We start from the raw sequence: 27,414 nt of genomic DNA on the forward strand, positions 1-27,414 counted from the left end.
GGAATGAGGGACTGTTGAGGAGGGACCACTTAGGGCATCTTCAGCTCAGGAGGTAGACCCGGTGAGAGTGCCTGTGTTCACCGGACAAAAAGGGTGTGGAACCTCGGGACAATCGCAGCTCTAGGCTCCCAAGTGAGGCCTGAGCTGGGCTTCTCCGTGTAGACCAGGCTGGCCAATAAACTCACAGAGATCCACCTGCCTCTGCCTCCCGAGTGCTGGGATTGAAGGCGCGCGCCACCACTGCCCAGCTGAGACAGCTTTAAATCTTAACCACTAGTTAGACCTCCCTTGGGCTTGTTACCTATAGCTCAGTCTCCCAGGTTAACAAACGACATTTAAAAACTGGCCCAGGGGAGGTGTAACCAGGGTGCTGGCCTGACATGCAGGAAGCCCTGAGTTAGATCCCCCGCGTCTTATCAACTGGTTATGGTGTGCACACCTGTGATCCCAGCAGTCGGGAGACAGAGGCTTTAGGATCGGGAGTTCGCGGCCGTCCTCCGCTGTATAGCAAGTTCGATGCCGTTCTATCTGAAAACACAACAGCATGGGCCCCGAGTAGAATACCGGGAAGGAACCGATCGCTTCGTTATGTGGTCCCGCAAGCAAAAGAGCCTGAGTCACCGCTCCTGGTTGTATTTTTCCACCTCCCATCCCGCCCAGGTTTTTTGGTGGCTTCTACGGGAAGCTGCCCGTTACGCCGGGCTCCGCACGCTTGGCCACGCCTCTCGGCGCGGCGCCTTAGCCCCGCCCACAACAGGATCCGCAGATTCGCTACCCGACTCCTTAGGATTATTTGGGTACCTTTTCTTGCCTGCAATTTTTCATGAAACTCTGAGAGGACTTTCCCCTTGCAACCATTTCGGCATCAGTCGGGAGCGGGCTGCTCCTTGCGCTGTTGCCAGTCGGAAAGATCCAGGAATTAGCGGTCGACTGCCAACAGGGCTTGGCGAACCCAGGCGTCATTTTCTTGACTCTACCTCAGGTGAGAGGTAGTGACGGCCAAAGCCCAGAACGGTGGCGAATCTGCACTGGAGCCTCATAGGCTTTTGGGCTGCGCAAGGAAGGGGCAGGGAAGAGGAGCAAAGGAGCGCGCATCCTGTCCACTCATTTGCCCCGCCCGCCTCGCGAATCTGCGTCGTTCGACGCACCACTCAAATCTCCGAGCTCCGGCTGGCCTCCTCCCCCTGGCTCCGCCCTCCGTCCCTTCAGGGGTTTGTCGCAGCTTTCGTCGCTGCCGATTCGTCACGATCCCCAAGGCCGGAGCAGCTGGATCAGGGTGCTGCGGTCCACTCTCCGGGGGATGCGGCCCATCTTCAGGCTCCCCGGGCTACAACTCCCGAGCCTTGCAGGGCGCCGGCCGAGGCAAGGTCGCCACCCTCGGCCCCGTGCATCGCTCCGCAGTGCTTGTGGCGAAAGTGCGAATGCAGACGCTGTGCCCGCTGGGCCTCGTGCAGGTGGCGCTGGTGTTTGGTGCGCGCGCCGGGGAGGAGGTGGTGGTGGTGGGGGGGCGCCGCCGCCGCCACCGCTGCGGGGCCGGGTCGGTCTCGCGCTGCCGCCGCCGCCGCCGCCGCCGCCTCACGCCGCTGAGGTGCTGCGCGCGGTGGGGGGGGGAGGGGGAGCCGCTCGCCAGGAGCGGGTGAGTAGGGCCCTGGCGCGCGTGCGCGAAGACAGGGTGTGTGTTGGGGGGGGGCGCACCGAACGCGCCCGGGCGGGAGGAGAGGGCAGCGGCGCGCGTTACCCACCGCGACCCCCCCCCACCCCCCGTCCCCCCGCCCGCCCGCCCGCCAGCCAGGACTCAGGGACCGAAGCTGGGTCTCAGGCTTGGTCTCGCGGTGTTTCCAACGCCCCGGAGAGGTGCCACCTCTGGTTCGGAGGATTGGGGCGCGGGGACGAGAGCGGCTGTGTGGGAGCGGGAGCGGGAGCGGGGCTTGGCCCGGGCCGCTTGGCCGGTGGAGGAGGCGGGAGGGGGCGGGGCCTGCGAGGGGCGGGGGAGGGGTCTTGCGTGGAGGCCAAGTGGGGCGCGCTAGGGAGAGCGGGAAGGTAAGGGGGCGCGAGACGGGCCTGGGCCCTGAGAGGTAGAATTAGGGGTGGGGAGGGATGGAGTGTTGTAGGGAACCTGGGTCCTCGGGGGCAAAACCTTAGGGAGTCATGGGGTCATTGCCGAGGTGTGGAAACCGGACTTGATGGTGAGGACCCGGAATCTGGGCTTAGCCATGAGGGGGACAGCAAGGGAGTCAGGCCTGAGACTTGGGCCCCCATGGCGTATCCATACTCTTTTCCTGACAGTGTAAATGAGCAAAGATGGACCAGGAAGGTGGGGGAGATGGGCAGAAAGCCCCGAGCTTCCAGTGGCGGAACTACAAGCTCATAGTGGATCCTGCTTTGGACCCTGCCTTGCGCAGACCTTCCCAGAAGGTGTACCGCTATGATGGAGTCCACTTCAGTGTCAGTGTGAGTGCCCCAGGTCTCTTCGTCACTTCTGTGGACCTCTCTTCCCCGCTCCCCCCTTCCCCCTGCTCAGTATTCAAGGCGCAGACCTCCGCTACCTGTAGCTTGTTTGTTCTGTTAGTGAACAAGCTATCCCAGCTTTTCTGTGTGCGGGTCTCCGCGTGGGCTTCACAGAGTCGGTAGCCTAGTGAGTGTTCACCCTGATTTCGTCTCTTTCTGCTTTCTTTGCTAGGACTCAAAGTATACGCCAGTGGAAGACCTCCAAGATCCCCGCTGCCATGTCAGGTCCAAAAACAGAGACTTTTCCCTCCCGGTTCCTAAGTTTAAGGTAAGTGTCTGTTGGTCTCCTAGCATGTCGGTCCTTGGAGAGTGTCAAGGATCCTGGTCCCGTGGTCATCACATAGCCTGCCAACGCATCTGTTGGCTGGAACACTGACAGCCAGATGTCATTGCTTTTTGAGTCTGTGAGGCTGAGATTTTTTGGACAGGAAGTATACACCTGTATAGCTGAGGTGACTCTAGTGTACCTCAGGTGACAGAGTTCCTGCTGTCTGGAGTGAGGGATGGTTGGATGTTCTGAAACAGCATGACAGTGGCACGCACAGGTCATTGAGCTGAGAGCACGGCGCACTTGGAGCCCTCTGTCCTCAGTGTCTTTCTGTGTGTGCCCCCCCATCCTGCTTGTAAGAGTAGCTCCCTCTCCTGCTCTGGTAGGATCTTCTTTAAGCTGTGGTTTGAGCCTAGAAAATTGATGGTCCTTTGTCTCCTTCCAAATTTGTTGTTTTTGTTTCCTTAGTGATTAATTTATGGGGTACTTTCACCCCTCTTCTACTTCTCCTACTTTCCCTGAACTCTGTTACCTGAGTGTTTACTTCCCTTCCCTTCCTCCAGCCTGCATCTGACACAGACTTAAACACGTTATCTTTACTCCCCCAGTCCTGCTCTCTTGACTGGTAAATCGCAATGCCAGGTGCTCAGATGCACATGCTAGAAACCTAGGAGCCATCCGGTAGCTCCTCCCCTTTCACGTTAGTCTTTCTCTTCCTATGACCATTTTCTTCATGTGGAGACTGATGTTCAGTTTACTTGGTTTCTGTGGCTCCCTCCTCAATTTTAGGCTCCATCTTGCTGTCATTTGTCGATGGTTCTAATGTTCTTATTTACTTTTATTTTCCAAGTCTACTTTTCCCCATTGTTACCTTATTGTGTGTGTGTGTGTGTGTGTGTGTGTGTGTGTGTGTGTTTTCACACAGGAGCTTGCATACCATTGTGCACATGTAGAAATTAGAGTACAACTTGAGGGAGTTGGTTTTCACCAAGAGTTCTAGGGATCGAGCTCAAGGTTGTCTGGCCTGGTGAGAAGTGTCCATACCCACTGAGCCGTTTGCTGGCATGCTAAGTCAGTTTTGGGGCATTGATAAGTGTTGTTATTGGTCTGGGCAGCCCTTATCACTCCTTGACACTGTACCCTTATAATATTCTTTCTTTCTTTCTTTTTGTTATTATTTTCTCCCCCTCTGGTTTTTCTTTCTTTGGGGGGGTGGATTTGGTTTTTCGAGACAGGGTCTCTCTATGTAACCTTGGCTGTCCTGGACTTGCTTTGTAGACCAGGCTGGCCTCGAACTCATAGAGATCCCTCTGCCTCTGCCTCCTAAGTGCCGGGATTACAGGTATATGCCACCACGTTGGCCCCTGTAATATTCAAAGCTTTCGGTTTTTTAGAAAATACCAAGATGAATATTTCATGACTTAGAAGTCTGTTGTTTTGCTGAAGTTTGAGCTTCTGTGAAGTCTAGTAAGAATGTTAGCATTTTTGTGACTCTTTCTCCTGAGTTTTCTCTGTATGGAGGAACTTTTTTTTGGCTTCCAGATACTCTGTCCAGACCTCTGCTACCATTGTGTCATGTTTAGATTATGTATATCTGGCTTACCTTTTTTTTTTTTTTTTAAGGCAAGTTTTTCCTTGGTAGTCCAGGCTGCCCTTGAACTGAGAATCCTTGTGCTTTTGTTTGTTTGTTTATTTTTCGAAATGGTTTCTCTGTGTACCCCTGGCTGTCCTAGAACTAGCTCTCTAAACCAGACTGGCCTTGAACTCATAGAGATCTGCCTGCCTCTGCTTCCCAACTGCTGGGGTTAAAGGCGTGCGCCACCACTGCCCGACTCCCATGTCCTACTATCAGAGGAGTGCACACGCTGCACTAGGCTCTGTCTTGTCTCTTTTCTGAACGGGAACTTTTTTTCTGCCTTTGTGTTTCTAGTATCTAGCCTGTGTTAGGGTAATCCGTAGACCTGAATGGATTGTTTTCTCCTGTCACTTCCTTCGTATGTGTTGATTCTTCTGTTTTGTGTGTTTTCCCCCAGTTGTTGCTGTTTTGTCATAAGAGGAATTCAAAGACAGGTCAAGGCTAATGTAGGTCTCATGGCCGCCCCTTCACCTCCCCACCACACAGTCGCTCAGAGTATCTGGGACTCATTTATCTCTGAAGTTTCTCGAATGGTAAGGAAACGGCTCACTATGGAAACCCCACACCAACTCTTGTCTTTCCACAGCTGGATGAATTTTATATTGGACAGATCCCACTGAAGGAAGTAACTTTTGCAAGACTCAATGACAATGTGCGGGAAACCTTCTTGAAGGATATGTGTCGGAAATACGGTGAGGTGGAGGAAGTGGAGATCCTTCTTCATCCGCGCACGCGCAAGCACCTGGGCCTAGCCCGTGTGCTCTTCACCAGCACTCGGGGTGCTAAGGAGACGGTCAAGAACCTCCACCTCACCTCCGTCATGGGCAACATCATCCATGCGCAGCTTGATATCAAAGGTGAGGGCTCCTTGCGTGTTGTTTGAGGTTGGTCTCCAGCAGGGATTATATATACAAACCTATTAGGCTCAGCCAAGTAATGATTCTTTACCAAAGTCAATCTCTTGAGACCAAACATATTCCTGAATTTAAATTTTCTAAACTTAGAGAAAAATTATGGTACATGCAAGTTTGTTTTTGTTTGTTTGTTTTGATATTGACAACATGAAACATGTTAATGACAGTACTCCACTGTCAATCACATGGGTTTCTACCCATAAGATGATGAGGGTGCCAGGCGGTGGTGGCGCACACCTTTAATCCCAGCACTCAAGAGGCAGAGGTAGGCAGATCGCTGTGAGTTCGAGGCCAGCCTGGTCTACAAAGCGAGTCCAGGACAGCCAAGGATACACAGAGAAACCCTGTCTTGAAAAACAAAACAAAACAAAAAAACAAAAGATTACAGGTGTGTACCAGTATCACCCAATAGGGTTTGGTTTTGTTTGTTTGTTTTTTGGGGGGGGTTAAGGATTTTTTTTTTTTAAATATTTATTTTTATTGGTAATACTGTTTTGCCTGAATGTATGTTTGTGTATGGCACATATGTCTGATGCCCATGGAAATCAAAAGAAGGCACCAAATTTCCCTGAAACTGAAAGGTTTTTGTGTTTTGTTTTTTGAGACAGGGTTTCTCTGTGTAACAGCTCTCGCTGTCCTGGAACTCACTCTGTAGATCAGGCTGCCTCAAACTCACAGAGATCCTCCTGCCTCTGTCTCCCAAGTGCTGGGATTAAAGGCGAGCACCACCATTGCCTGGCTTGGAACAGGAGTTTTAGTGACTGTAAGCCACTATGTGGGTGCTGGGAACTGAACTCTGGACCTCTGGAAGAGCAGCCAGTCCACTTAATTGCTGAGTCATCTCTCCAGCTCAAGGAGGCTTTTTCTTTTTTTTTTTTTTGTCTGTTCTGAAATTATAGATATCTGTGCTTTCTTCAGTGGCTCATGTACTAAGATTGAAATTTTAGGTAATTGAAGAACTGGAGTTTTAGGTCACCTTAGGCCTGCCTAGCATGCTCATGGCCTGCCAAAAAAGAACCCCACAGCTCTGTGAGGATGAATAGGACTGAAGCAGAGCTTCGGGGGTGCACATGTCTGTAGTACTAGTGCCTCTGAGGCAGAGACAGGAGAACTGTTTGAGGCTTGCCTGTCTACAGAGATGACTCCAGGCCAACTAGGGCTTCATACTGAGATTCTGTCTCAAAAATCCAAAAAGCAACTCAGAGGGAACCTAGTGGGTGAGAGTACTTACTATGCAAGTATGAAGACCTGGATTTGAACCTCCATGACTCATAAAATCTGGGTATGGTTGTGTGTGGCTGTAACGTCATTGTTGAGGGGTGAAAAGACAAGGCAAGCATATCCCAGAAGCCCACTGAGCAGCCAGCCTAAGCCTCAGTCCTACGGAGACCTTTCTCAAGGGAGTGAGAGAGGGCGCCATAGTGGGAGATGTCCAGTGTCTTCCTTAGGCCTCCATGTGTGCAGTAGGAGACGCACAGGTACATCACATACAAAGGAAAGTAAAGAAAAATGGAGCAGGTTTGAACTGCTTTCAAGGAATTATAAGGGTAAAATGAGACAGACTCGGTCACAGTGCCATCTAAGGGAAGCAGCTGTGAATGGTGTTTGCAATGGGAGGAAAGACCAGTGTTCCCAAGTCAGACTTCAGACTTTTGTATGCAGTCTCATGGCTTTTATTTGTGTTCGTTTGTTGTGTTTTTTGTTTTGGTGAGACAGGGTTTCTCTGTATTACCCTGGCTGTCGTGAACTGGCTTTGTAGACCAGGCTGGCCTCGAACTTACAGAGATCCACCTGCCATTGCCTCCGGAGGGCTAGGATTAAAGGTGTGTGCCACCACCACCCAGCTTGTTTGTTGTGTTTTTGAGACAGAATCTTACCATATAGCTTTCGCTGGTTTTGAACTCACAGAAATCCACCTGCCTCTGCTGCCTGAGGGCTGGGGATTAAAGAGCCCTCAATAGGTTTGTTTGTTTTTTACTTTTTAAAAATTTGTTTTATAGGTCAAACTCTATAACTTAGGCTGCCTTTGAATTCTACACCTAGTCTCATGGGTTTTATTTTTGGTGATTTCTTTTGCCTTTAAAGATTTATTCTTCTATGCATGAGTGTGTTTGTGTGAATGTACACGTACACATGTGCCACAGAGGCCCTTGGACTTGGGGAGTAGTTATGAAGCACCTTGTGGGTGGTTGGAATCAAACCCACGTCCTTTGCAAAAGCATAGAATGCTCTTAACTACTGAGCCATCTCTCTAACTCCTTGTTTTTGTTTTTAATTAATTTATTTTTATTTTATGTGCATTGGTGTTTTGCCTTCATGTATGTCTGTCTATGTGCAGGTGTCAGCTCTTGGAGCTACAAGACAGTTGTGAGCTGTCGTGTGGGTGCTGGGAATTGAACTTGGGTCCTCTGAAAGAGCAGATGTTGCTCTTAACCACTGAGCCATCTCTAGCCACTTGTTTTTGTTTTTTGAGACAGTGTCTCATGTTGCTCAGGCTGGTCTTGAACTTTATTTGTAGTCAAGATTGACCTTAATTTCTAATTCTCCTTCGTTCTGGATTATAGACTTGTGCCATTTTGCTTGTTTTGTGTGCTGCTGGAGATGAAACCCAGGGTTTTGTGCCTGCTACGAAGGCACTCTACCAACTTCAATCAGTTTTGTGTTTTTGAGTCAGTCTTGCTGCCTGTCTCTGGTTGACCTGTACTCACTGTATAGTTAGTTGAGCTGGACCCATGGCCTCAGGCTCCCAAGTACAAGGGTTACAGGTATATACCACCATACCTGGCAACTCTCTTTTTTTTTCTCCTTGAGACAGGGTTTCTCTGTAGCCCTGGCTGTAGCCTGGCTGTCCTGGACTCACTTTGTAGACCAGGCTGGCCTCGGACTCACAGAGATCCACCTGCTTCTGCCTCCCGAGTGCTGGGATGACAGGCGTGTGCCACCACACTCTACTAAGGTCATTCTTTTCTCTTCAGCAAGTTTGAGACCAGCCTGGCTATTTGAGACCTTGTTTTAAAAAAACAAAACAAAACAGAAGGAAAGAAGCATGATCTAGTCAAAACAACACCAGGCAGGTGGGCATGAGGAAGAAGCTCCCCAGGGTCGAGTTAAGTAGGAGGCTGATGGTCTAAAACATTCAACTCAGGGGCTGGCGAGATGGCTCAGGGGTTAAGAGCACTGCCTGCTCTTCCAAAGGACCCAGGTTCAATTCCCAGCACCCACATGGCATTCTCATACTAAGGCACATAAAAATTAAAATAAAATAAAATAAAAAAAACAAAAACAAAAAAAAACATTCAACTCAAATTGTAGGAAACTTGCAACCCCAGGAAGAAACAAGACTACCAAATCAGGGAGTTGTTTTTCCTTCTGACTGTTGATCCCCATTTCTCTCCATGTAGGACAACAGCGCATGAAGTACTATGAACTGATTGTCAATGGCTCCTACACTCCTCAGACTGTGCCCACCGGGGGCAAGGCCCTGAGTGAGAAGTTCCAGGGTTCTGGTGCAGCCACGGAGACGGTGAGAAGCTTGTAGCTGCCATTGTGTTAGCATATGTCCTCATGACCTAATCACCAGGAGCCGTGTGGGAAGGCCCTGAGCGCTACTGTTAAGTACAGGAAGAGCTGAGCAAAGATGCCTAGGTGCCTTCAGAAACAAAGAACTGGATTCTTGGATTGGGGCAGGACCCCCTTTAAATTATGCCTGATCTTCTTTTCCTTTCTCCTTGCCTTGCTTTCTCTCCAGACTGAAGCCCGCCGCCGCACTTCCTCTGACACAGCTGCCTACCCAGCAGGCACTGCTGTGGGGGGCACCCCTGGCAATGGCACGCCCTGCTCCCAGGATACAAACTTCTCCAGCAGTCGCCAGGATACTCCATCTTCCTTCGGACAGTTCACCCCTCAGTCCTCCCAAGGAACCCCCTACACATCTCGGGGTAGCACCCCCTACTCTCAGGACTCTGCCTACTCCAGCAGGTATGGGAAGCACACTCTCTTGGGACCGAACCATTTGATTCTGGGAGCTGCAGCTAGGAAGAACAAGCCCTAAGTCTCTGTGAGAGGGAATTGGAAACCATTTAGTTTCTGATTTCAGCTGACAAATTGCTGTTTTCAAGGATGCAAGTATACGGCCTGATGAGCAATGTAGAAGCATGTAGAAGAAGTAGAAGAATGTTGAGAAATTTTGATTTATCTGTTTTTAGGGTGTGAGTGTGTGTGTGTGTGAGAGAGAGAGAGACAGAGGAGAGAGAGAGAGACAGAGACAGAGAGACAGAGACACGTCACATGCATGTAGTGGCCAAGTAGGCTAGGAGGAGACCGAGCCCTTGGAACTGTAGGTGTTGGGAACTGAATCTGGATCCTCTGCAAGAGTAGTGTGTTTTCTTAACCACTGCTCCATTGCCCCAGCCCCCGGTTTTAGATTATTTATTTTGGTTTTTTGAGACAGGGCTTCTCTGTGTAGCATTGGCAGTCCTGGAGCTCTCTTTGTCCCTAGACTTGCTTTGTAGACCAGGTTGGCCTCAAAGCGATCTGCCTACCTCTGCCTCCTGTGTGCTGGGATGAAAGGTGTGCTCCACCACACCTATTTTTAGGTTTTTAAAAAGATTTTATGTGTCTGAGTGTTTTGCCTGCATATATGTTTGTACACGCAGTGTTCTAGTGCTCATGCAGTGATCACCTGGAGGTGGAGTGAAAAATGGTTCTGAGAGCGAGTGTGGTGTCGTGCGCCTATAATCTCAGCACTCGGGAGGCAGAGGCAGGTGGATCGCTGTGAGTTCGAGGCCAGCCTGGTCTACAAAGCGGGTCTAGGAGAGCCAAGGGTACACAGAGAAACCCTGTCTCGAAAAACCAAAAAGTTGGTTCTGAGATATCATGGGTGCTGGGATTGAATCTAGGTCTAGAGGGGTTTTGAGTGTGAGAACAAAAACAGTCGAGTTTGGTCCCACAGGTAGGACTCTAGCTAACTTCCTGGCTTCTTCTTCAGCACCACGTCAACCTCCTTCAAACCCCGACGGTCAGAGAACAGCTATCAAGATTCTTTTTCTCGCCGCCATTTCTCTGCATCTTCAGCCCCTACAACCACCTCTACTGCCACCTCAGCAACTGCTGCAGCCACTGCAGCCTCTTCCTCATCATCTTCCTCCTCTTCATCGTCCTCTTCCTCATCTTCTTCTTCCTCAGCCTCTCAGTTTCGTGGCTCTGACTCTAGCTACCCAGCATATTACGAAAGCTGGAATCGCTACCAGCGCCATACTTCCTACCCACCTCGCCGGGCAACTCGGGAGGACCCTCCTGGGGCCCCATTTGCCGAAAATACGGCTGAGCGCTTCCCACCTTCCTATACCTCCTACTTGGCCCCTGAGCCCAACCGATCCACTGACCAAGACTACCGGCCTCCTGCCTCAGAGGCCCCACCTCCAGAGCCTCCAGAGCCTGGTGGTGGTGGTGGTGGTGGTGGTGGTGGTGGTGGTGGTGGTGGGGCACCCAGTCCTGAGAAAGAAGAAGCCCAGACTTCTCCGCGCCCAGCTTCCCCTGCCCGTTCTGGCTCCCCAGCCCCAGAGACCACCAACGAGAGTGTGCCCTTTGCTCAGCACAGCAGCTTGGATTCCCGCATTGAAATGCTGCTGAAGGAACAACGCTCCAAATTTTCTTTCTTGGCCTCTGATACAGAGGAGGAGGAAGAGAACAGCAGCGCAGGCCCTGGGGCTAGAGATGCAGGGCCTGAGGTGCCTTCTGGGGCAGGTCATGGGCCCTGCACACCCCCTCCTGCCCCGGCAAATTTTGAAGATGTAGCACCTACAGGGAGTGGAGAGCCAGGGGCTGCCCGGGAGTCGCCAAAGGCCAACGGACAGAACCAGGTGAGCCTGGGGCCAGCCAGAGGATCTGGGAAGGAAGCTTGTAGCTGAGGGGAGAGGGAAGGTGCTCAGACATGAACAAGTTTGAGGGCCAACTGAGGGAGCTCCAGCAGGGGCCGTCTGTGACACTCCTCCCTACCCTACAGGCTTCTCCGTGTTCTTCTGGAGAAGATATGGAGATCTCTGATGATGACAGGGGTGGTTCACCACCTCCAGCCCCAACGCCCCCACAGCAGCCGCCCCCACCCCCACCGCCACCACCTCCCCCTCCCCCTCCCTACCTTGCTTCCCTTCCCCTGGGTTATCCTCCCCACCAACCTGCCTACCTCCTCCCACCCCACCCAGATGGACCACCACCTCCTGAGTACCCTCCACCACCTCCTCCACCACCACCCCACATCTATGACTTTGTGAACTCCCTGGAACTTATGGATCGACTTGGGGCACAGTGGGGAGGGATGCCCATGTCCTTCCAGATGCAGACCCAGATGTTAACTCGCCTCCACCAGCTGCGGCAGGGCAAGGGATTGACTGCAGCCTCAGCAGGTCCTCCTGGTGGGGCCTTTGGCGAGGCCTTCCTCCCGTTTCCTCCTCCACAAGAGGCAGCCTATGGCTTGCCTTATGCTCTGTACACACAAGGGCAAGAAGGTCGTGGGGCGTACTCCCGGGAGGCCTACCATCTGCCTCTGCCTATGGCAGCCGAGCCCCTGCCCTCTTCCTCAGTCTTGGGAGAAGAAGCCCGGCTGCCTCATAGGGAGGAAGCGGAGATGGCAGAAAGCAAAGCCCTGCCGTCAGCGGGCACTGTGGGCCGTGTCTTGGCCACCCTTGTCCAAGAGATGAAGAGCATTATGCAGCGAGACCTCAACCGCAAGATGGTGGAGAACGTGGCCTTCGGAGCCTTTGACCAGTGGTGGGAGAGCAAGGAGGAGAAGGCCAAGGTGAGAAGGTCTAGTGCTAGTGACGCTGGGACATTGGGTGTTTTGCTGAAGGAGATAAACCTTTGACTTCTCAAAGGAAGTAAACCTTTGACTTCCCATATTGCGTAGCTCAAAGTAGGGTCAAGAGAAAATGAAATGGATAGTGAGGCTGTGGCATTATGGGCTGGCGAGTCAGAGCAAAGGGTAAGCACGGCCTAGGTGAGAAGACCCTTGCTGGCCAGCAAGGAGCTGCTTGCTCAAGTTTATGGGCTTGTCTTTAGCTCTATCATTTGTAACTCGGAAAAATTAGGATGGATCACCTAAATTATCAGACTTGAGAAACTGCTTTAATCTGCCAGCGTTAGTGTCAGCAGAGTAAGCTAATTCGTGTCTGTGTTCCTGAGGCGCCCTGTTGGTTCTTGGGCAGGAGGGAATACCTGTGCTCTGGGTTCTGCAGCTCAGTCTCCCTACTATCTGCAGCCATTCCAGAATGCAGCCAAACAGCAAGCCAAGGAGGAGGACAAGGAAAAGATGAAGCTCAAAGAGCCAGGCATGCTGTCCCTCGTAGACTGGGCCAAGAGTGGCGGTATCACAGGCATTGAGGCCTTTGCCTTTGGGTCAGGGCTGAGAGGAGCCCTGCGCTTGCCTTCATTCAAGGTATCCAGGAATGTGGTGGGGAAAGCTGGAGGGCCTCCCTTCCTTGGGGAAGTGGCAGGTGGGAGTGGGATGGGGCTGTGGATGGTGGTGGTTGAGGTTTTTGGTTTTTCCCTCCCCTTTCTTCACTCTCCTCTCTGAACTCTAAATGGGCTGTGTCCTTCTGCATCTGCCAGGTAAAACGGAAAGAGCCATCAGAAATTTCAGAGGCCAGTGAGGAAAAGAGGCCCAGGCCCTCTACTCCAGCTGAGGAAGATGAAGATGGTAAGGAGGAAACCAGGCAGAAGGAGAAAGGGGTGGTCTGTTTAGTCTGGTAGGAAGCCAGAGGAGAGATGAAGGAGTCAGGGCATCTCTGAGGGTGAGGCACTTAGTGGAGACCTTGGCGCAGAGTGGGAGTGAGTGGAAAGGGATTCCCAAGGGCATCAGAAGCATCAAGAGGTTAGTTGTGGTTCTTAGCTCTGCTGCGCTGACTTAAGTGATTCTGTGTCATGTTTTTTCCAACTACAAAGTAGAAATTGCACCATTTAGAATCAGAACTTGAAGGATTCATCTGCCTAGCTTCACTGTTCAGCCTTCCTAGTCTGCTGAAGCCTGGGCTGTTGATTAGCAGCTCACATGACTTCTTTATTGAGTCAGATCTGCTTCCCTGAAGAACGCTCTGCCTTATATTGTTTCTTGGGCCAGATAAAGCAAGTTGGCATCCTCTTTCACTCAGCTTAGAAAATGTGTGGGGCGTAGCTCAAGTTGTATGGCATGTTAGTGTGTTCCAGGTTCTGTAGTGAGTTTGACTTTTCCTGTCTGTGAGTCTGTCTTGTCAGTAAAGTGGGCTGCAGTGTTGTTGCCCTGTGATGGCAGAGCAGTAGCACTGATGGATGGCAAGTGCTCTGACTTCCTCCTCTTGCAGATCCTGAGCGAGAGAAGGAAGCTGGGGAACCAGGACGTCCAGGGACCAAGCCTCCAAAGCGAGATGAAGAACGAGGCAAGACCCCAGGCAAACACCGGAAATCCTTTGCTCTGGACAGTGAAGGGGAGGAGGCCTCCCAGGAGTCTTCCTCAGAAAAGGTAAGATGCTGGTTGCCCGTTGTCTGCCAGAACCCTTTCCTGGGCTCCTGTTTGCATACCAGCTTCTCACTAAGCTAGAACCCACATAGCCAGCAGGGCTTCATGGGTGAAAACTTAACATTTTCCTGTTAGTCTCTTTTGTTTTGTTTGTTAGTTTTTTGTTTTTAGCCAGTGTTTCTCTGTGTAGCCTTGGCTGGCCTCAAACTTAGAACAGTCCGCCTGCCTCTGCCTCCTACATGCTGGGATTACAGGTGTGTGACAGGACGCCCAGCTTCCTATTCCTATTAGTCTCAATTTGTCCTTTTCTTTAAGGATGAGGAAGATGATGATGAAGATGATGAAGATGAAGAACGGGAAGAAGCCGTGGATGCCACCAAGAAGGAGGCAGAGGCCTCAGAAGGTAAGTGTAGATGACTGAGTAGAGCTCAGGTCAGGGGAAGAGGAAACTACAGTCTGCTTTGTCTTTTCCTAAATCTTCCTACTAGACTTCTGGCCAGTCATGCCCTTTGCAATAACAGTTGTTTTAGCAACATCCTTTGGGATGCTGGGAGTCTTCGAACCATGAATCCCATTAACTCAGAAAACTCCCTCTTCTGAAACAGGTCTCCCTAAGAACAGCCGAGCAAACTCTTTGTTTCCCAGGTCCTAGAGGGGCGGGATACACAGTCTCCTCCTCTTGTCCCTTGACGCTACCAGCCTAGACCATCTGGTCTTGGGTGCTACTCTTCCCTTAATGCCCATCTATCAGTCTGTTCCTTTGTCTTTATCTTTTCTGCCGTCACCAGACACTCCTCCTTCCGCTTGCATGTCTGTTGGCTTCCACAGGTTGTACATGGCTTAGTGATCTCCACTCGTCAGGAGTATGTATTGAGGAACTGGGGAGACCTAGCACAGTGAATACCACTGACTGCTCTGACAGAGCTTTGGTTTGGTTCCCAGCACCTACATGGTGATGCACAACTGCCTGTAACTGCAGTTCCAGGAGCTCCAATACGTTCTTCTCCATTCCACAGGTGTACATGCGTACACTCAAACATAGACATAACTTAAATAAGTCTTTTTGTTTGTTTTAAATATATACATTAAACCCTCCTTTGTATAAGTGTTTTAAGAACTTCAGACAAAGCCTATATATAGACAACAAGTGGTCCCTGCTTTCAACTTGTTGGAGGGCACAGACTCGACAGTTGCACAAGTCCTGTCATCACAGTGAAATAGGGTAATAGTTTGTGGTGATGTGCTAGCCCTGAGAGAAGAGCCAGTGTGGTGTGCACGGCAATCAGGGAATTCCTCCGAAGTACTGTGTCAGCAACACCCAGGATGATCTAAGTCTCACTGAAGACGGAAGACAGCCCCTTCCCGTCAGCTGTACCTCGCACATGCCTCTTGAATTTGTCGTCTTAGCTGCTCTGTTCTACGTTCTCATTTAAGTTGTAGGAAAGGGCCTTTAGCCACGGCTGGCCTTAAAGACGTGCCATCGTGCCTGGTGTATGTAGTGCTGGGGACCAAGCCTAGGGCTTTGGCTGGATAAGCACTCTACAGTTGCCTTGCGTCCCTCAGCTCCTCTGCTGCAGCTGTGACTGATTTCTGTTTTCATTTCCTTCCTTCTGTTATAATCCATTTTCCAAACTGTTAATAAAATTGTCTTTCCTAAAATATACATCTTAGGAAATGTACTCTGTTCTCTATAGGGTCTTTGCCAGATTCCCTGTTTTCTGCCAAAGTGACCTATAGGCCATTTGCATAGTCACGTGCACATATGTTCTCGTCAGCTTTGTCTTCCCATGTCCCAGCTCCTCCCTCCACTACTACCACCTTCTCTTACTCCATTATGGACTCACGGGTGCATCTATCTCTCTCCATCTCCCTCTCCCCGGCTCATTGCCTCACTTGGCCTTTCAAGTGCTGGGATTACAGGCATTTTCCATCATGCGTCTTCAGGATTTCTTAGTGCTCTTATCCAATACTGATCTTCCATAAGTATGGTGTATATATAATGTCTTAAGGCTCTGCCGAGATATGTGGGGAAGGGTCCGTTCTCTCCTTCCATCATTTAAGTTTCCTTGATCAAACTCAGTTTGGCAACAGGTGCCTGCTGAGCCATCTTGCTGGCCTCTTGGTTTGGTTTTTGGTTTTTCCCGACAGGGTTTCTCTGTGTAGCTCCTAGACTCACTCTGTAGACCAGGCTGGCCTTGTCCCGAGTGTTGGGATTAAAGGCGTGCGCCACCACGCCCGGCTTTGTTTGATTTTTTCAGGAAGAGTTTCACATAGCCCCTGCTGATCTAACATGCTAGGTAAATGAGCATGACCTGCCCCCGCCTCCCGAGGGCTGGGGTTACACGCACCAGCACGACTGGCTTTTCTTTTTTTTTTAACTTTATTATTTATTTAATTTTGAGACAGAGTTTCTCTGTGTGGTCCTGGCTGTCCTGGAACTTGCTCTGTATCTGTAGACTAGGATGGCCTCAAATCATACCTACCTCAGCCTCCCAAATGCTGGCATTAAAGACATATGCCACCACCACCCAGCTGACTGACTTAGTTTTTTGGGTTTGGGGATGTTTTGTTTGTTTGTTTGTTTTTTCAAGGCAGGGCGTAGCTTTGACTGACCTGGACTCACTTTGTAGACCAGGCTGGCCTCGAACTCACAGTGATCCACCTGCGTCTGCCTCCCGAGTGCTGGGATTAAAGGCGAGCACCACCATGCCTGGCTTAATTAGTTGTTTTTTTTTTTTTTTAATATATAAAGTAAGGGTTTTGCTGTGACATTGCATTATATAGCTGTGTACCAGTCATACCTTCCCCACTGCTTGCTGGTGTCCTCTCCCCCAACTTGGTCTTCCCTTTGATTTTACGCTATTTCTGTTCGCTGCCCTTCCTTGTTCTCCCTCCCTTTAGACTTCACTCCTCCCCCACACCCAGGGTGCTTTCTGCTTTGAAAGCATGTACTGTTTACTCCAGAATTCTTTGAGTCCATCTTCTGCAGACCCATTTTGGTGGTCCAAGCCGACTGCTTGCTAGTCTCCAGGTCTCTTATTTTATTTATTTTTTTGGCATTTCTGTTTCATCTCCATTTCTTTGTGGTGGCACATCTCCTTAGGGGGATCTTCCCAGACGTGTTTTTTAAGCAGAATCCACGGCTTTCTTTCCTTTATTTCTGAGTTCCTTATACTGATGTTTGTCACCATGAACAGATAATTTGCTTATTTCGCCTCTTGACTTGTTGGGCTTAAGCACCCGGCCTAGAGCCTCATATCCAGAGTGCTCAGCGAATGGTACTCATGACCACTGATTGTCCCTTCTGGATTTCCAGGTGAGGATGAGGACAGTGACTCGTCCTCCCAGTGTTCTCTGTATGCTGAATCAGACGGTGAAAATGGTAGCACATCGGACTCCGAGAGTAGCGGCTCTTCTTCTTCCTCATCATCGTCCTCCTCCTCTTCCTCCTCTTCCTCGTCAGAGTCCTCCTCTGAAGAAGAGGAGCAGTCAGAAATCATTCCCCAAGCTTCGCCCCTCAGAGAAGTTCCAGAGACCCTTCCAGTACCTGATGAGAAGCCTGAGGCAGACAGGGCTGGAGATTCCCCTGTTGTGCCTCTTCCTGAAAAGGGCACACCGCCCACACAGCCTACAGGTAGGTGGCATGGGGCAGGTGACATGACTAAGCTACACATTTACTGGTGTCTAAGAGAATGATGTCCACCCATGATGTTGTGTGTATGTGGAGGCAGTTAAAGGGGCACCTAGTAACACTTGACCCATACCTGCATGCGCCTCTGCCTTCCTTTGTAGATGTGCATGGTCCTTGGTGCTCTGCAGCACATGCACATGATGCTCCTGCTGTGGGAGCTGTGTATTCATAGAGCAGAGCTTTGTTGAGCACTGCTAGTGCCAGTAGCAGCACAAAGATACGCTAGTGTGGCCGACAGGGGCTCTTCTCACCCTCATAAAGCTTTCAGTCCACAAGGAGGCACAGGCCAGTTAAGCTTGAGTGCATAGAAACAACTATGATTTCAAGCCAGTAAGTACTATGAAGGAAAGGTACAAGAAACCCAGCCTTCTGAGGGTATCTGTGGGCCTGGAAACATCCTCTTACTGAAGCACAGCTGGGCTAAAGTCTGGGCAACATAGACAATGAGGATGTGTTAGCAAATACGCAGGCTTTACATAAGGCACAGAAGCAAGTTGAAAGACCTGGAGGAAAGCTCACTTATGGTAGGTTGAAAACTTAGAGTGGAAAAAAAAGAAAAACGAAAAATTTAGGGTGGCAGGTAGCCAGAACTGTAGAAGTGGGTGCATGCAAAATGCAGAGCCCATGTAAGAAATATTATTTTTTCTTTGAGAGCCATAGAAAGCCATGACTAAAGCCACGCACAGTGGTACACACCTGTAATCCCAGTGCTTAAGGAGCCAGAGCAGGTGGATCTCTGTAAGTTCAAGGCTAGCCTGATGACAGAGCAGTCCAGGATAGACAAGGCTACACAGAGAAGCTATGTTGAAACACAAACACAAAAAAGGAAAGCCGGGGCTGGAGAGATGGCTCAGAGGTTTAAGAGCACTGGCTGTTCTTCCAAAGGTCCTGAGTTCAATTCCCAGAAACCACATGGTGGCTCACAACCATCTATAATGAGATCTGGTGTCCTCCTCTGGCATATGGGGACAGAGTACTGTATAAATAATAAATAAATAAATATTTTTTTTTTTTTTTTTTTAAGGAAAGCCATGACTAGGCCAGGTGGTGGTGACACAGCACTTGGGAGGCTGAGGCAGTCAGATCTCTATGAGTTTGAGGTCAGACTGGTCTACAGATTGAGTTCCAGAACAGTCAAGGCTGCACAGAGAAGCCCTGTATCAAACAAACAAAAAACCAACAAGAAAGCCAGAGAATAGTGACTGGAAGATGCATTGCAAAGGGGAGACTATCCAGAGGCTGTGAGGATAGGGAAGGAAGCTGCAACTTGGGTCCCTCAGTGTAATTGAACTAAATTGTAAAAATTCTCAGCATCCACAGGATGATGGCCCCTTACACACTCACGACTTCTCCAGTCTTGAGTCTCAGGCGGCAGCAGGCCACCTAGAGGGCGTTGTTCTCCTTCATTTTCTGGGGCCACATCTGCATTTCAAAGACCATTCTGGCAGGAAGAGAGATCTGGAAAAGAGGAAGGAAGTAGAAGGGTAGCATTAGAGGGATCACAAGTAAAATACAGTCTGGGACTGGGGAGATAGCTCTGTGGGCAAAATACTTCTCACACGCTTGAGAACCGTTGATTTCCTCTGTAGCAGCCACATGAAGGTATGGTGGCTTGCACTTGTAATACCAGATTTGAGGAAGCAGAGACAGATTCCTGGGGCTGAATTCTTAGTCCCAGTGAAAGACCCTATCTCAAAAAACAAGGTGGTCAGTTGAGGAACTACACTTGAGGCTAAGGGACAGAAACAGAAAATAGGTGTAAATAATGTGGAAATAGGGGTGAAGGCAGAGGATAGATAACTTAGCGATACTGCATACAAGATATGGATATGTTCATTTCTGGGGGTTATGGGCACTGGTGGCTTGTTGGGTTGAGGTCTCTGGACCTCCAGTTAGAAATACTAACAATAGGATTATAGAGCTGAGGCCTTGGGAAGAGCAGGAAGAACATGGATATGAACTCAGCTGTTCACCCTGGAAAGCAGAGGATGAGAGAGAAAGGACAAAGTAAGGGAGCAGTGAGTTTTGTACATCAAGCAAAGCACTGCTTTAAGATGGTGGGCATTAAAACCATGTGTTTTAGTTGTGACGTGCTCCTGTAATCCCAGCCCTGGGAGGGCCAAAAGCTAAGGTCATTCTCAGCTACATAGCAAGGTTGAAAGCAGCCTGTCATACACACAAGACCATGTCTTTTTCTTTTTGTTTTTAAATGTGTTTGGATGTTTTTATATGTCCATGTACCACATGCATACAGTACCGATGGAGGCCAGAAGGGGGTGTCAGAGCCCCTGGAACTGGAATTATAGACAGTTGTAAATCACCATGTTGGATGCTGGGAACGGAACCTGGGCCTTCTGCAAGAGTAGAAAACACTCTTAACTGCTAAACTATTTCTCTAGCTCCTGTTTTTAGAAAAGGAGAGGGATGCTAGAAAGATGGCTCAGTGGTTAAGAGCACTGTCGGCCCTTGCAGAGGACTCAGGTTCCACTCCCAGCACCCACATGGAGGCTTATAACCATCTGTAGCCTCCTTTTTTGTTTTTGTTTTTTTTTTTTCAAGACAAGGTTTCCCTGTTTAGCCCTGGCTGTCCTAGACTCACTTTGTAGACCAGGCTGGCCTCAAACTCAAAGCAATCTACCTGCCTCTGCCTCCCGAGTAATTTCTAATTCTTGTTCCAGAGGATCCACAGGCATACACAAAAAAGTTTTTTTTGTTTGGTTGGTTGGTTGGTTAGTTTTTCTAGACAGGGTCTCTTTGTGTTAGTCTTGGCTGTCCTGGACTTGCTTTGTAGACCCGGCTGGCCTTGAACTCACAGTGATCTGCCTGCCTCTCCTCCCAAGTGCTGGGATTAAAGGCGTGCGACACCATGCCTGGCTTGTTTTGTTTTTTAAAAGGAAGGAGTAGCCAGGTGTGGTAGCACAGGGGTATAGTCCCAGCTACTTGAGAGTCAGACAGTAGTAGATCAAATTTGAGGCCATCCTAGGCTAAGAGCTAATCTAGGTAATTTAGTAAGACCCTGTATCTAAATAAAATCTTTCAAAGGGCAAGGAGTCTAGCTCAGTGTTAGTATTTACTTAGCATGCATGAGACCTAGGTTCAGTGTCGAGTACTAACTAATGAAAAGGCAGGGTTATACTATATTGTGGGGCCACAGGAGAAGTGACAAGATAGAGGTGGCCGGGCACAGTGGCACACTCCTACAATCTTAGCACTCGGGGAGGCAGGTCTACAAAATGAGTCCAGAACAGCCAAAGTTACACAGGGAAACCCTGTCTCAAAAACAGCAACAACAGGAGCCGGGCGTGGTGGCTCACGCCTTTAATCCCAGCACTGGGGAGGCAGAGGCAGGCGATCGCTGTGAGTTCGAGGCCAGCCTGGTCTACAAAGTGAGTCCAGGATAGCCAAGGCTACACAGAGAAACCCTGTCTCGAAAAACCACAAAAAAAAAAAAAAAAAAAAAAAAAAAAAAAAACCCAGCAACAACAAAGTGTCAAACTAGAGAAATGGCTCAAAGGTTAGGAGCACTGGCTGCTTCTAAATTCAATTCCCAGCAACCACATGATGGCTAACAACTATCTATCTTGAGATCTGGTGCCCTCTTCTGGCCTGCAGGCATTACATGCAGGCAGGACACTATACATAATACATGCATACATACATACATCTTTTTTTTTTTTAAGTATCTTGGACCTGGCAGGTCATTGGAAGTACAAATTTCAGGTGAAAAAGTTCAGACTGAAGGCAAGTGTAACAGATGAGGAGAAATAACAATGACAGCCAGTTTGTTTATTTGTCCGTGGGTAGGTTTTTTTGTTTTGTTGTTATTGTTTTGTTTTGTTTTTTGAGACAGGGTTTCTCTGTGTAGCCTTGACTGTCCTGGACTCACTTTGTAGACCAGGCTGGCCTCAAACTCACAGCGATCCGCCTGCCTCTGCCTCCCAAGTGCTGGGATTAAAGGCATGTGCCACCACCGCCTGGCCTGATAGCCAGTTTTTTCTGAGGGTTGGGAATACCAGGCTTTGCAGCTTAGTGCCAAGAGCCTGGGAAAGGCTTGAAGAGGTAGTTCACATCTTCCCTTGGAAAATGTCAACTTAATAAGCTGTAGCCTAATTGAAGAAAGATCATTGAGTGTGTAGTGACAGCAGCCAGTATCAGTTAGTTTAAATATAAAAAGAAAAGCTGGATATGGTGGGCATGCCTGTGGTCCCAGAATTACAAGTATCAGGTTCATCTTGGGTTTCGGTGACTTTCAGGCTTGTCTGCACTACGTGAGACCTCTCTCCAGGAGGGTGGTGTGGGTATGTTTACATGGTATGCCCGACGGGGAGAGTCCAGAGACAAGTAGTGCATCATGATCTTACCTTCCTTTTGTTTTCTAGTTTGCTATATTTTTGCTTTCCTAAGAAAATAGATTTCTTGCCGGGCGTGGTGGCGCACGCCTTTAATCCCAGCACTCGGGAGGCAGAGGCGGGCGGATCGCTGTGAGTTCGAGGCCAGCCTGGTCTACAAAGTGAGTCCAGGATGGCCAAGGCTACACAGAGAAACCCTGTCTCGAAAAACCAAAAAAAAAAAAAAAAAAAAAAAAAAAAAAAAAAAAAAAAAAAAAAAAAGAAAATAGATTTCTTTTGTTTCTCAGCCCAGCGCAGTGTTCAGGTCACCAAACCAGCAACAGGCCAACCAACACCTTCTTGGGAAAAGTTTCTGATGGGGCCAGCTTAGATCAGGTGGCAGTCTTTGTGATACCAGTTAGTGATGGCCCTGAGAGAGAAAGCTGGGAGGAACTGACTTCTAGGGCCTTAGGAAATGAGGACATAGGAGAGCAATTCCCAGGAAAAAGGTAGTTGTACTAACTGTGGGTAACCCAGAAATTGTATCCTAAGTGAAAGCCCTGGGGAAGTGAGGGAGCACAGAGAGATGTGTGAAGAAGCTGAATTGGATGCTAAGTTGTGTAGTTTGCCACTGTCCAAGACCCACGTGATATCCAGAGCCTAGGACACAGGATGTGTGGTGCTGGCTGCCATTGAGTTCTGAAAATGCTAGAGCCAGGTGTGAAAGCTCTGAGCAGGAGAGAGGCAGACAGAGCACCCCTTGTGTAACAAGCAGGTGTGTGAGTATACTAGATGGAAGCTGAGGCCAACTAGGGTAGAGCTTGATGAAGTAAGGCTGTGTTGATCCACCATAGCTGAGCCCAGGACTTCTGCCCTGACAGTGTTGTCTGATGAGGTTGATGCTCTAGCCTTTGCCTATGTGCTTCCATCCCCAGGTCCTACTGAGGAACCACCTTCTAATATACCACAGCCTCCCCCAGAGCCACCAGTTGGACCTCCAGACCCCGCTCCCCGCCTGGATGAGCGTCCCTCTTCTCCTATCCCTCTCCTACCCCCACCCAAGAAACGCCGGAAAACTGTTTCCTTCTCTGCTACAGAGGAGGTGCCAGCCCCAGAGCCTCCCCCAGCTGCCCCACAGCAAGCCAAGTCTCCTGGCCCAGTGTCTCGAAAAGTTCCCCGGGTTGTGGAGCGGACCATTCGTAACCTGCCCCTAGACCATGCATCTTTGGTCAAGAGTTGGCCTGAAGAGGTGACCCGAGGGGGTCGGAATCGGGCTGGAGGTCGTGTTCGCTCTACTGAGGAAGAAGAGGCTACTGAGTCAGGGACAGAAGTGGACCTGGCAGTGCTGGCTGACCTGGCCCTGACCCCAGCCCGACGTGGGTTGGCTACCTTACCCACTGGTGACGATTCAGAGGCCACTGAGACCTCAGATGAGGCTGAGCGCCCAAGCCCACTCCTCAGTCACATCCTCTTGGAACACAACTATGCTCTGGCCATCAAGCCCCCACCTGCCACACCAGCACCTCGGCCCCTGGAGCCAGCTCCTGCCCTTGCTGCGCTCTTCAGCTCCCCAGCTGATGAAGTCTTGGAGGCCCCTGAGGTAGTGGTGGCTGAGGCAGAGGAGCCAAAGCAACAGCTGCAGCAGCAGCAGCATCTGGAGCAGGAAGGAGAGGAGGAGGAGGAAGAGGAGGAGTCTGAGTCTTCAGAAAGCAGCAGCAGCAGCAGTAGCAGCAGTGATGAGGAAGGGGCGATCCGGAGGCGCAGCCTACGTTCCCACACTCGACGACGACGGCCACCGCTCCCACCCCCACCCCCACCCCCTCCTTCCTTTGAGCCAAGGAGTGAATTTGAGCAGATGACCATCCTATATGACATTTGGAACTCAGGCCTGGATTTGGAAGACATGAGCTATTTGCGGCTCACGTATGAGAGGCTGCTGCAGCAGACCAGTGGTGCTGACTGGCTTAATGATACCCACTGGGTCCATCATACAAATATCCTAAGCCTGAGAGCCCATCCTGCTTGCACCCTAGAGCAAGACAGGACTAGGGCAGGGGCAGGGGGCAGCCTTCCCTGGGGTCACATGGCAAGAAACGTCATCCTCAAGTCACTCCTAGGGCTGCATTGGTCTCCTGTCTAACCTACTGTGCTTTGCTTAGCCTAGGGGCTCTCCTCTGGGTGCCAGCTGTCCTTCCCTTCCGCCTTGTGCCCGAGTGCATAAGGTCTAGACTTAACCTTCTCCAGTCTTTCCTAACACAGTGATCTCACCATCAGACCAGCTGCCCTGTGGGCTGGGCCTGGGGTGGATGGAGGTGTGGGCCCCAGGGGGCTGGCCAGTGAGGAACCTGTTCTCTTCCTTAACACCCTGCACTCACCAACCTAAACACTCCAAAGCGCAAACGACGGCCCCAAGATGGGCCCCGGGAGCATCAGACAGGCTCTGCACGCAGTGAAGGTTATTACCCCATCAGCAAGAAGGAGAAAGACAAGTACCTGGATGTGTGCCCTGTCTCAGCCCGGCAGCTGGAAGGTGTAGACACTCAGGTAGAGGCCTTCCCTGAGGCCTGGCTTGCTACCTCCATCCTGTCCTTCAAGCATTTACCTCCTCCTTGTCTTGCTCACAGGGGACAAATCGGGTGCTTTCTGAGCGACGGTCAGAGCAACGTCGGTTACTAAGCGCCATAGGCACCTCAGCCATCGTGGATAGTGATCTGCTAAAGCTAAACCAACTCAAGGTCAGGAGGGGAAATGGGAAGAGGGAGGAGACCCAGTGAAAAAAACTGCAGCAAGGAGAGTTGCCCTGGTGGGATTCTGTGAGACGGGAGGGCTGCAGGGGAGAGAAGATACATGTTTGTGAGAGCATCCAGTAGTTAAAACTACTTTCTGTCCCCTAGTTCCGGAAGAAGAAACTCCGATTTGGCCGGAGCCGGATCCATGAGTGGGGTCTGTTTGCCATGGAACCCATTGCGGCTGATGAGATGGTGATAGAATACGTTGGCCAGAACATCCGCCAGGTGTGGCTCCACTCCCGGTACCAGGCTGCGTGCTGCGTGCACGATTGCATTGGATGTTACGCTGCCATTTGATCTTTTGTACAGAACCTCCCTCTCTATTACCGCCACCGCCCAGGTCTAAGACTTACCTTATCAAGCTAGATGTTAGTGGTTGAGCAGGGAACACTGGGCAGTAGTGGAGTAAAGAATGGTGTTTGATACTAGAGGGTGAGACGTATTATGGGGACTTAGAGCCTCCCAGAGACAGAGGTGTGATGTCGGCCTGAAAAGCTAAAGGGCAGTGCGTTCCCAGGGCACCAGGGTGTCTATATGCTCCTGTTGTGGGGACAGTGTGCAGAGTTCAGGAGCTGCATCCTTTTAGGGGGACAAAGTCAATGTGCCTGTTCAGGTGACCTGGTGACAGCGATGGAAGCCTGGAAAGGTGGCCTTGTGGGTGGGGAGTGGCCTGGAAGCTGTGCAAACAAGGACTCGAGCAGCTAGTGAGCTCCCTCTGGCTGTGTGGAAAGGAGCTCATGTGGGCCAGCCTCAGTGGGCCTTAGTGGCAGATCAAAGCCTAGGTATAGATGAGGTAAGAGCAACAGGGATGACAGGAATCTAGCCTGTGGATTCAAAGTAGCTGACAGAACCAGGTAGTTGGCCGTAGAAGGTGAAAATAAGAAGGTGGCAAGGCTTTTCTCAGGGCCTCCCCATTAGCCTCCAGGGATGTAGTTGGGAGCAGCAGAAGGAACAGAACTGGTCAGGACTTTAGGCAAGTGCAGGCATGAGGCTCAGGATCCTAGGGATGCAGGAATGACATCCACAGCCTACTGAGGTAGACCTGGCTGGAGAGGGAGGCTTGGGAGGGGTCGTCGCTGCAGAGCTAGTGCTTAAAACTGCAGAGGGTTAAGGTCACCCAGTGAGAGTGTGGCGGATGCATTGCCTATTTCCTGGGAATAGCTGTCCCTTGCTGAACAAGGCTTTGGTCCTGGCACAGACCATCTGCCATCTGCTCTCGCCAGCTGCCCAGTAGGTAGGGGCTTGTTTGGAAAGGATAGTCCTAGGAAAGGATTCAGTTCAAGGCATGGCCACTGTCATTTCAGAAGCTACCCTAGGCCCACAGCATGCTAAGGGCTCCACTGTGGCCGCACAGGTTCTCAGAAGAGCCAGTACTGCTTGTCCCAGAGTCCTCCTGTGGCCGACCTCGAGTCAAGATGGGTGGGAGCAGGTAGACCCCAGATGCAGACCCAGTAAACATAGCCCCAGGAGCTGGTAGCTTGGCCAGAGGAGCTGCTGGGAGCAGATCTAGCCCATGCAGTGGCTAAGGTCCATGACACGTGTGCCTCTTACCCTCCCAGATGGTGGCGGACATGCGGGAGAAGCGCTATGTACAGGAGGGCATTGGCAGCAGCTACCTTTTCCGGGTGGATCATGATACCATCATTGATGCCACCAAGTGTGGCAACCTCGCCAGGTTCATCAACCACTGCTGCACGGTGCGCTGAGGGCCGGGCCAGGGCTGGGCTGGGCAGGGGTGAGGTGGGGTTGTGGCTCACACTGCCCCTCCTGCAGCCCAACTGCTACGCCAAGGTGATCACCATTGAGTCTCAGAAGAAGATCGTGATCTACTCCAAGCAGCCCATTGGTGTGGATGAGGAGATCACCTACGACTACAAGTTCCCGCTAGAGGACAACAAGATCCCGTGTCTTTGCGGCACTGAAAGTTGCCGTGGCTCCCTCAACTGAGGTGGGGCAGGACTGCTGCCCTCACCCTATTTATTCCCTTTGGTGCCCTAAACTCCCAGCACCCCCAGCCTTAGTGGGCTCAGCAGGGCCCACACGCCCCCATCTCCACATGTGGGATAGGGGCCCTGAGCTCAGCAAGGGAGCCTCAGTCCTTTTGAGGTAACTTCTGCCTCCCCTAAACCCCTTGCCCAACCACCCTCTTAATTTTTTTTTCTTTGCGAAGAAGAAGCTGTAAATGTTTTGTAGCTGCCAGCAGCTGTTTCCTGTGGAAACCTGGGGTACCAGCCTGTATAGATGCTATTCTTGGGGGCTGCATAGCCCTTTGCTTCATGTTAATGGGGACTTCCCCTTCTGCCCTATGTGCACCCCTCCCCAGTTTAGGGGTCTCTGGGGCAGTGGCCATGTTCTCCCCCTGGGGGGGCCTTTGGCCCCTACTCCTGGGAACTCTGTGCCTGGAACCCTGCCTCATCTGTTCCTGCCAGACCCTGTGGGTCACCCTCCCACCCTGGTGCCTCAGGGCTCTGGCTCGGTGGCCAGGATGGCGGGGGGCAGGCCCTTCTTATTGGGCTGGATTGTACATAATGTTAATAGTGAAAACCCAATGCCACATTTTTATAATTGTGATTAAACTTTATTGTACAAAAAATGCTTGGTCAGTATCTTTGGGAAGAGCAGGCCGGGATACGAATTAGCACAGCTGGTGGCGAAGCAAGAGGGGGAAATGGTGGCCTGAAGTTTGGGGTGACTAGACCTGCAGACAGCAGTACTGCTTTGGACCAACCACCTAACAGGCTGCAACAACCACCCAGTATCTCCTCACAGATGTTAGCCAGACTTTTACCAAG

General features: G+C 50.6%; 1 protein-coding gene across 3 annotated transcripts; it reads left to right on the forward strand.

Annotated features, from left to right (window-relative positions):
- Positions 1-742: 742 nt before the first annotated feature.
- On the forward strand, positions 743-27,209 carry Setd1a (SET domain containing 1A, histone lysine methyltransferase). 3 transcript variants are annotated; one of them, XM_051145351.1, is made up of 19 exons: positions 743-1,454; positions 2,287-2,451; positions 2,681-2,776; positions 4,999-5,269; positions 8,728-8,849; positions 9,075-9,304; positions 10,314-11,187; positions 11,331-12,122; positions 12,582-12,758; positions 12,932-13,019; positions 13,660-13,817; positions 14,130-14,217; positions 17,131-17,448; positions 22,769-23,827; positions 24,205-24,377; positions 24,458-24,568; positions 24,728-24,847; positions 26,182-26,319; positions 26,396-27,209. In XM_051145351.1, exons 2-19 carry the CDS (start codon positions 2,302-2,304, stop codon positions 26,567-26,569), a joined length of 5,139 nt encoding a protein of 1,712 aa, XP_051001308.1. In that variant the 5' UTR covers positions 743-1,454; positions 2,287-2,301; the 3' UTR covers positions 26,570-27,209. The 3 variants fall into 3 exon arrangements, with proteins under 3 accessions (XP_051001308.1, XP_051001309.1, XP_051001310.1); XM_051145352.1 differs by having other exon boundaries at positions 743-982; XM_051145353.1 differs by lacking the exon at positions 743-1,454 and adding an exon at positions 1,789-1,854.
- The last annotated feature ends 205 nt before the right edge of the window (positions 27,210-27,414 follow it).

This window comes from Acomys russatus, chromosome 5 (assembly GCF_903995435.1).
Source record: "Acomys russatus chromosome 5, mAcoRus1.1, whole genome shotgun sequence".
NCBI lineage: Eukaryota > Metazoa > Chordata > Mammalia > Rodentia > Muridae > Acomys > Acomys russatus.